Source organism: Phacochoerus africanus, chromosome 2 (assembly GCF_016906955.1).
Source record: "Phacochoerus africanus isolate WHEZ1 chromosome 2, ROS_Pafr_v1, whole genome shotgun sequence".
NCBI lineage: Eukaryota > Metazoa > Chordata > Mammalia > Artiodactyla > Suidae > Phacochoerus > Phacochoerus africanus.
The window spans coordinates 55,975,790-55,985,296 of record NC_062545.1 but is presented as its reverse complement, the minus strand read 5'-3'; the positions used below and the strand labels follow the sequence as shown (position 1 = coordinate 55,985,296).

General features: G+C 39.4%; 1 protein-coding gene across 3 annotated transcripts in view; it reads right to left on the bottom strand.

Moving 5' to 3' along the window:
* Nucleotides 1-2,783: 2,783 nt before the first annotated feature.
* ORC3 (origin recognition complex subunit 3) overlaps nucleotides 2,784-9,507 on the bottom strand; it is a 61,123-nt gene continuing 54,399 nt past the window's right edge. For all 3 annotated transcript variants that reach the window (XM_047760812.1, XM_047760820.1, XM_047760828.1), the window contains 4 exons: nucleotides 6,443-6,584; nucleotides 4,685-4,801; nucleotides 3,709-3,788; nucleotides 2,784-3,209 (listed from right to left, as the gene is read on the bottom strand). In XM_047760812.1, coding sequence (XP_047616768.1) covers nucleotides 3,104-3,209; nucleotides 3,709-3,788; nucleotides 4,685-4,801; nucleotides 6,443-6,584 — 445 coding nt within the window. In that variant the 3' untranslated portion in view covers nucleotides 2,784-3,103. The remainder of the gene's footprint in view (nucleotides 3,210-3,708; nucleotides 3,789-4,684; nucleotides 4,802-6,442; nucleotides 6,585-9,507) is intronic.

Below are 9,507 nucleotides of genomic sequence, written 5' to 3'. Positions count from 1 at the left end.
AGGGCAAGATATGCTAAAAGGAAAATCAGTGCTGGCAGTCCGAAGGGAGCCTCAAGTAATATGTTTTAATTCTAGATTCAGCTTTTTTTCCTCCTTCTTTTTAGGGTCACACCTGCGGCAGTTGGAGGTTCCCAGGCCTAGGGGTTGAATCAAAGCTACAGCTGCTGGCCTACAACACAGCCACAGCAACGCAGGATCTGAGCTGTGTCTCTGACCTACACCACAGCTCATGGCAATGCAGGATCCTTAACCCACTAGTGAGTGAGGCCAGGGATGGAACCTGCAGTCTCATGGTTACTAGTCTGATTTATCATCACTGCTCCACAACAGGAACTCCTAGATTCACCTTTGATCAAGAACAAAACTTCCTCCACAGCCAAATTTCTGCTTATTATCTTACCATAAAGTTCTAGCTTATGGGCTACTTACTGATGTTAAGTCGTGTGTGAGGTAATTTCAGAATATAAAAAATGTGGGCAGCTTCTTGGATTTAGTTAAAATCATGGACCCAGTGGTGGCTACTGATTAGTCCAGATACCAACCATGCTTTGAGTTTCCAGAGAGCCCTGAAATTGCTTCTATTAAGTACCTACAGACCAAGAATAATCTTAATCTTCTTCTTTTATAGTAAAAGGCAGTATTGGTAATGGTGTAACTCAGGTTACTATGATATGTTCAGAAGGTCACTAATAACAAGGGCACATCACCAGGTATATAATCCTTTGTATTAGGAAAAATAGGCACATGCAATCTAAAAAAATTAATGACTGCAAGGTTTAAAATATCAAAGCTATACTTGGCCCGATTCAACAACTTAAAGCCCTAAAGAAAATGGTTTCCAAATGAGACGTATATTGCACCAGCAATATAAACTGGAGTGCTTTCCCAGGTTCTACCTCTAGAGACTGCTTTAGAAGATTCTGGGGGGAGGGGAAGGCTGCTGAAATCTGTTTATATGCTCCCCAGCTGATCCACGCAGCTAGGACTAGAAATGATTGTATTTGCCTTACTTGGGTTTCTCTACTCCTTTCAGAACTGTACAGTAATGGGTGTTAATAAGTGGGTATTGTGCTAAAGCCCCTGATAAGCCTGTCTTCCTTATAGGTGTGGCTTAGCAGTTCTGCTCCTACCTTTGCCCTGGGTGAAGAACATAGGCTCCAAACCCCTGTCTCATTCAGAAATGTGCCAGCAGTCCTCTCTCCTGCATCTGTTTTCTTTCTGCTAGATCATTCCCACAATAAACATGGTATGAAAAGCCATTTGATCATATAATCTCTAGCTAGTACCCTATTTTTGTTTATAACCTTTAAAGCAAAAGAATTTTCTAAACTTCCAATCTTCCCCTTTTTTGGTCACCAAGTTGCTTTATTAGGAAGAAAGCAAAATGGAGACAACCTAAAAGAATAGTCCAGTGATGCACCAAAAGTGAACAAATTACTTTGTTGTATTTGCTTTATAGATACATTTTATAACTGCTTCAAAGAATGCATTCATGATGCATCTCTTAAGCATAAAGGGGTTCTCTAAATAACTGCAGTTAACATTATCCCAAAGTAATGCTTCTGTAATTTAACATCTAGTCCTTAATTCAGATATTTCCACCTGTCTCCAAAATGTCTAAATGTTTTTGCAGGTTTTCTTTTTCCCCCTACCTAAAAAGCAGGATCCAAGCAACACCCTGACTTTCTGGAACAGCCAGACAGACCTGTTGTCTTGTTGAATGTTTCTTTGTGGTGTTACTAAACTCTTTGTTTCTATAGTTTTGAACTTCTGTGAACTCAAAGTTAGATCTAAAATGTTTATTAATTTTAAATTTATGTAAAAGATGATGCTGTGGTCTCGAAGTGTATGTCACAATATCACAGAACGTGGATTTCCGAGGCCTACTGGTAAGTCTGGATACTTGTTAGGGTCATCCTGTGAGAGGTGATGCCTTTCAGGCTTTGTTTTCATTCTTCAGCTACTCCAATATTTTCCACATCACTGAATCTAATGACATCTGACCTTGCTTCAGCTTGTAAGATACCAACCATGTTTGCTTGATTTCCCTCCCTTTACTGGTGCTGGCCCAGTCTTCCTTTCCCTGAACTTAAACTTCCTCAGCTAATGACACCTCCATTCTTACAGTTTCTCAGCCTAAAAGCAGGTTTAAATTACTCAAGTCCTTCATTTATTGGTTCCATCTAAAATCTCACCATCTCTACTTTTACCCTCATCAAAGATGTTTATGTCTTGCCTGGTTGATTTCAGTGACCTCTTGATTTGGTCTTGGTTTTTGCCTCATTTGTGTCTCCTCATCTAGTCTATTCTCATAGCAGTCAGTGATCCTCAAAAAAGCTAAGTCTTCCTACCTATAAAAGACCTTACAATGGTCTACAGGGCGGTAACTTACCTGCCCTCCATCCCACTGTATTCACATGCAGTGTATGTTGTATCACAAGTGATTGGATATAGTTCCCTGTGCTATACAGCAGGATCTCATTGCTTTTCCACTCCACATGCAATACTTTGCATCTACCAACCCCAAACTCCCAGTCCGTCCCACTCCCTCCCTCTCCCCCTTGGCAACCACAAGTCTCTTCTCCATGTCCAGGAGTTTCTTTTCTATAGATGGGTTCATTTGTGTCATATATTCCAGGCAGTTTCACAACCTGCGTAGTCACGAGAAATAAACCTGCAGGATATTCACCTTACTTATTACATAATTTACTAACATGAGGAAGGCCAGTGCAAGAAACTGGGGCAGCAGGAATAAGTACTATTAAATCAACTGCAAATAACAGATAACCCTAGATAAAGGAAATTATATTTATACATTACATATGCTCAGAACAATTTAATTTATTAATGACTGCAAATTACAGTGATATTCTGAGAGAGGGCTCTAGTTAACAACATTTATGTGTTATTTGTTGGATTCTAATGTACTCTAAAGGTGTTTTGACATCCTGCTTGGGGTTAGCAGTCTATTTTTCTGTTAAAAATCACACAGGGATTACACATTTCTTGCCAAAAAAATCTTCCTCTAGCAGTGTGTAAATGTGATTGGTCCCCTTTTTCTCTTAATCTAAATGTTATCTTTCTGGCTTCATTCATTTGCTTTCTAACAGCCTCCCCACGTTAACCTTGCCACATGGTCAGTCTTCTGTTTGGTGGGTTTGATAAATCCTAAAAGTTCTAGTTCAGAAACGGCTCTAATAAACCGTGCACTGAAGGCTAGAGCTAAGGAAATTCACTATGTATTTCTGACAACAAGAGGTTAAAATCTCAATGTTAAAAAACATTAGTTGGTAAACAAGTATATAGTTCAAATATATACCACTAAATTAAACTATAACCCTTAGTGGAAATCCTTAAATATAATTAGACTCCACTGTCAAGACACAAATGGAAAAGTCTTTAACACTTGACTAGTTCTAATTTTTCATGTAATATGATACTGCTTCCCTGCCAACTTCTAAAAGTGCACCAATAATCTCAGGAAGATAGAGAATTAAATAATGACAGTTTTTGGACATTTTTGGTGAATTTTGGAGTATGACCAAGTTTTAGACCAAATATTTTAGATTTGGTCTCATTTTAAATTTGGAATAAATATTTAGAAATGAGTTACTCTGGGAAGGGATGGTTAAATCTCTAATGTAGATCTGGAGAAACTATATTCTATATATACACTTGGACATTTTAGAACAGATTTTAAAAGGATACTGGATAATTTCATTCCTTTCTTCTGAGGTTACAGAACTTGCATCCATTTTTTCAGCAGCTGTCACAACTGTTGCAAAAGCCTTTTGAGAGACAAGGACAGAAGAAAATAAAAATCTCTGCTGTTGCCAAACATCTTTTATTACACTTGATGGCTCTGTATTTAAGCTAGGCCAATCACTGCTGCTGCCAGTAGCTGACACATTTATTATTATTATTATTATTCCCAATTTCAGAGTCTCAAAACTACACTGATGACCACTGCAAATCAGGTACACATTAAAAGATAATGGAATGGTTCCTGAATAATCTTATATTTCAGAGGACTAAGCAATGTGCAGAGAAAAACAAAACTTTAAATTTGCAAAGCAAAGGGATGCCCTGTCTCCTCTACTCTCAACCTCATCACTCCAGGAAAATGTCTATTTGCACATTTTCTAAGTAGTGACCAGACATTTGTCAAATAGGGACTTCAACAGGAGTTAACTTTTAGTATTCTCAAGAGGGAAATTATTTATCTTAAAGTATAGTAACACTTGGCCATTGCTTTGCGAAGTATTCTTGTACTTATTTCCTGATTGCTAAATCTGTTGTGTAGTTATTCCAATATTTTATGTTCTTTTATGCAATATGGGAAATGCTAGTTAATAATATATTTTGTGGAATAACAAAACTGCCTCAAACTGTTTAGCTTTGGCAAGACATAATAACCGTACTTATTTTGGCCTGGCATGGATGCAAAATTGGCCTGGTTGAGACGTGGGGTCAGAGTGCAGGGGTTTGGGAGTGGGGCCACTGAGCAGTTCGCTGCTTTTCTGGAAAAACTTAGGAGGTGATTTATAATGCTTTCCACACCCAAGACACAGGGCATTAGAAAAACAAAAGAGGAGTTCCAAAGTACCAAACGTATAAAAACATCCCAGGAAAGTTGTCGTGGATGGTTAGACAGGTATACAGCTTGCTCTTTCCCCTGGCCTACCTCTGACCAGTCCACAAGGTTGATGAGCCTGCTACACTCCAGGTGCAGCTTATATGCGATGCAGATGTCTGGGGCGACATTTGGAATGCAACCTTCTTCACTTCTCAGTGCTTCATTCTAAGAATAACAGTAAACTCAGGTAACTCAGAAAGGAGGAGGAACAAAATCAGAGGTTAATTAACCTCCCAACCTAAATTTAGTAAGTAAGCCAATACATGTAGTTTTTGGTTTCCTTTATTTAGTGAGTTGTATTCCATCTCCAACAGCTGCTGGTTGTTTAGGATGAGGTCTTGGGTCAAAATCCCCCTAACTCCTAGATGAATACTCCCAGGATGAGAAGACATGCCTATTTTTCATTTTCATCGTACATTATTAATGTCTTTTCTTCCTTTCTATCATACATTATACATTACTGAGACTAATGCATTTCTGGTTTCCATAAAAGTTTGTAGAATTTCATAGATTTTCAATAAAATGCCACTTCCAACATACGTCATGACCTGAATTCTAGCAATTACTACACTGTATTAACAAATAGCAACACACCACTACCAGGGCCATAAGTTATCTCTCAAAGAAGAGTGTGATCTCAACAATGCCAATCCTAACCCCTATAAAACCACCAGTGTTTTTTCAACGTCTTTGAAAGCAATGGTTCTTACTAAGAAATGAAATCTCTCTCAAATATACACACAGGAACTATAAATGCTCCCAAAGACTGCTGAAATCATACCAGTTCTCTGCTGTGACTTACTACTAGCCAAAAAGATAGATTTTGTGAAGTGTTCTAACTTGTGGTTTACATAATAAAAAATAATTGGTATTTTGTGCCCTAAATATGAAATTATTCGAGCGCCTCACTACCACCATCATGGAGAACCATCAAAAGCCACTGATTTACAACTCAAAAGCCACTGATTTACAACTTCCTATTTAGTATGTTAGTTCGTGTGCCCTTTGGACAGGAAACCAGTACAGTGGAATGCTCTTCACAGGTTATGGAGTCACTTCTTAACTGACCTGCTGCAAGATCTCTAGGTGCTTGACTGAGTTGGTAACTTATTAAGAAATTAATAATTTAATATTAACTTAGCAAACTGCCAAAATATTTTATATGTGTATACATAACGGAACTATGACTGAAACATAGCTTATTAAAGTGATCACTTTACCTGGTCATGAGAAAAGTTAGTTTTTGAAATTCTAAACCGGGCTGAACTCAGAATAACTTGGAACTTACAGAATAACTTGGCATTGGCAAAGGTGTCTGGCATTTAGGAGTTTTAGCCCTGCCAGGTTGCTGCCCATCCTCTACACCCAGCTCTAGAGACACTCTGAGTAGATCGTTCCTTGGTTTAAAATCCAAGATGAAATTCTGAGAGGTTTCTTTTTTCCATCAGAAACAACCGTTTGGATCTTTTAAATAATTTCATTGGGCCATACAGTTTGAACCAGTATCTACGGTTACGTCTGTAGGAAACCTTTCCTTTATTTTCAAGAGTAGCAGCATATACTCCATTCTCTGTGCCTATGATCTGGGTTTATCAGATGAAGGAGAAGACATGATCAAAACAGGCAGCATTAGTTCACAGCTTAGAAAAAGCCTTCTAAGAACCTAAAGACTCTTAAAATATCTGGAGGAGGTGCAACCCTGAGCTGCCAACTCCCTACTCACCAGAAGAGCAAATTTACAATATTTTTGTGCTACATGAAGCCTGGAGTCTGATCTAAGCTGGGAGAGAAAAGACTGCTCCTTACCTTGAGGTAGTAATACGGGTTGTTGAGCGCGGTGTGGAGAGCGATACGCGGAGCGGCGTTCAGGTGCTGGCGGAGGGTCTGGGCAGCACTAAAGTACATCACCTCGTGCAGAGGCTGTGTCTCTGGAGGTAGGAGGTGTTCTCTGAAACCACCCAAGTCAGGCATCAGCTTTTAGATAAGCACAGGTTTCTTTTCAATACAACATTTTGGTCGATCCTCTGTCAAAGACTGAGCAATTTACTTAAAAAGCAAAATCAACGACAACCTAAACCAAACAAATATCGAGTCCAGGGCAGCCGCACTCAGACTTCTTTCTACTTCTTCTACGTAGCGTCTAAAACTTTGAATCTGGAGTACAAGAAACAGTTTTAGTTCTGACTTAAACCTTCAGGAAGAAAGGTATGTAAATTACATTTCTGCTTAAAATCTTTAAGGTCGAATTTCTTAAAGAATTAATGAATACTTTCGTAAATTATTTAGCAAACAGAGCTATTCATGTTCCCTACCATAGCAAACATTTAACTCTTGGCAGTGTTAAACATGGGCCTCAAACCTAGAATTAAGTTTAAGACATTCTTTTAGTATCACAGAGATCTCTCTCATTGAAGTAATATATGTAAAGTTTTTTACGTTAGGATTCCTCTTTAACTTTATGGGCAGGAAAGGCTAAATTTTAGATTCAGAGTATTAAAAAGCAAGCTAATTGTTTATCATTAAAATTTCAATTATTTAAAAAAACCTGTAATTTAGGATTCTTCTGTCTTATTTATGAGCTAGGTGACAAACCAATTTTTAATGATATCTGAACTTCCAAAATAAAGCATTGAAAAGTTCACTTCAAATATAAAATGAGCCTATTAGCCAGTCTGAGCCATGGTTCCTGGGTGGCCCAGAGGATAGCAAATTGGAAGGGCTTTGGCAGCCATAACCCAAAGGCAGAGTACTAAGTCACTAACTTGATTAAAGCAGTTAACTCACATGTCTTCATAAAGACTCCTGGGGCTTAGAAAGTCCTGGGTCTAAACTATTTTGGCCACATGAAGACTTGCATCAGCAACTTTTGCCACCAGTGCAAACAGAACCAAGCTCCCTCAGCTCAGCCACCAGGGAAACTACTCTTCATCCTGGTGCCCTGGCTTTCTTCCCTCCTGCAGAGGATACCAAGGCCTAGACAATCCCACCATAACTGCTCCACCATGTGGTCTGGCTTTGGGCATGTTCATCACTCCTCACCATCTCTGTCCTGTCCATCTCAGAAGCTCCTGGCTCCCTGCTCATTTCACTTCTAGATGCTACTTTTTCTCTAGAGTCAACTGGAATAAAACCCATTTGCAAAGAGCCTATGCTTCTGACTTGGTTCTAACATCTTATTCAAGATTAAGTTATTTACCTGTAGCCTCAGGAATGTTTTCTGTAATGCCAACTGCCTCCCTGGATGGCTGGCTACCCATTTGTAATTTCTGACCATAAACTTATCCCAGCCTCAGGCTCTATCTCCCCAATCATTATACATGACTGTCAGTAAAAGATCATGTTGAAGTCCCTGCTATGTAATAAGGACTTGGAATCTAACAAGGCAACCTGATAATCAATTCATCCTCCTCTCCCCTCCTAACGTCTTTATATCTAGAGAGTCAGAAAATTCCCAAGGCAAAAAGCCTTTTCGGATATCCTCAAAGAATCTCCATCAAAGTCAAAATACTTGCCTCTATTTTGTTTCCACTGGGCTATGTTAGACACTGTGACAAAACATCACCATATACTAGAACTTCTGTCCAACCACATACTTGGAGGCTGACACAGAAATAAACTTCTGCAACACCTCTGCTGTGAGAAATGAGCAGTGAGTCTGGCACCGGGGCACTTCATGACACTTATTTTGGACTCAGAGTCCACAACGAAATGGGACCACGGTCTGGGTGGAGCTGGTGGGACCACTTAATATCCAAAAAAAGGCTACAAAGTTGAAGCTTGTATTTTGGTGAAAACTAACTCAAGGGAGTGGCAACTTATCCTCAGTTCTCAATAGTTTTAGCAAGAGCTGCTCATGGTAAACTAGGAACTCTGCTTCCTGGAGTCTACTGCTCATGTTTATCTTTCCTCCAGAACTCCAAACTCTGTTCAAACATCTGTAATGCAGTCCTTGGGGACAGTGTGGAGAAATGGAGTGGGCCTCCTGATGGATGTCAGCAGATGGGGACTGTGTGACCTTCCATAGGTCATAGCCTCTCTGTGGGCTTTAGCTGTCATGTGACTCCTCAGGGCCCATTTAGCTCTAACAGGCTACCATCGTAATCTCTGCCCCCCTGGGATACTCAATCTTGGTCAAGACAGGAAATCCTGGTATGGAAATATTTGTGATTTTACAATACGTCACATTTCCATCATGCTCAGTCTTATTTCAATAAGTGTGCAGAAAGGTAAAAAGTCAGACATATTAGGTCAGAGATCATGAAAGGGGAATAGCTGTTTGGTGTCAGGGCCTACAATTTGGGATTTGTGGGAACGCAGAAACGAATATGACATTTGACATATAAATTATGCCAAATTACACTGCAAAATTATTTTTAGCAACTACAATGGTCACAACTTGGTAAAAGGAAACAACTAGGAACTTCGGGCTAGAAATTACAAAAACAGGAAAGCCCAGTAGAGCAAAGTTAATTCCATGAGTTCCACAAGGTCATTTCTAGCCAGTAGGTCACTTCAGCACTGCATTGTATCACTTTTATGTGACACATTTCTCTCACTTTAACCTTCCTTTTTGTCACACTTGGTTGATCCTCTGGACCTCTTTCCTGACATTAGTAATTTCTCCCCAATGACCAGGAACAATGACTCGCCCTCACACTGTCCTTGAAAATGGAACTGTTCCTTTACAAGAAGGACAGGCAATTTATCAGAAAACCACTCTTTGTCTTTGATAACTGAGCTGCTATTTTTTTAGTGCTTGATTCCATTCAACGCCTGGCCAGTTGGTGAGTTTGAACTGCCATTGAAAACAGAAAAAGCAGAAGTTCCCGTTGCAGCTCAGCAGTTAATGAACCCAACTAGGATCCATGAGG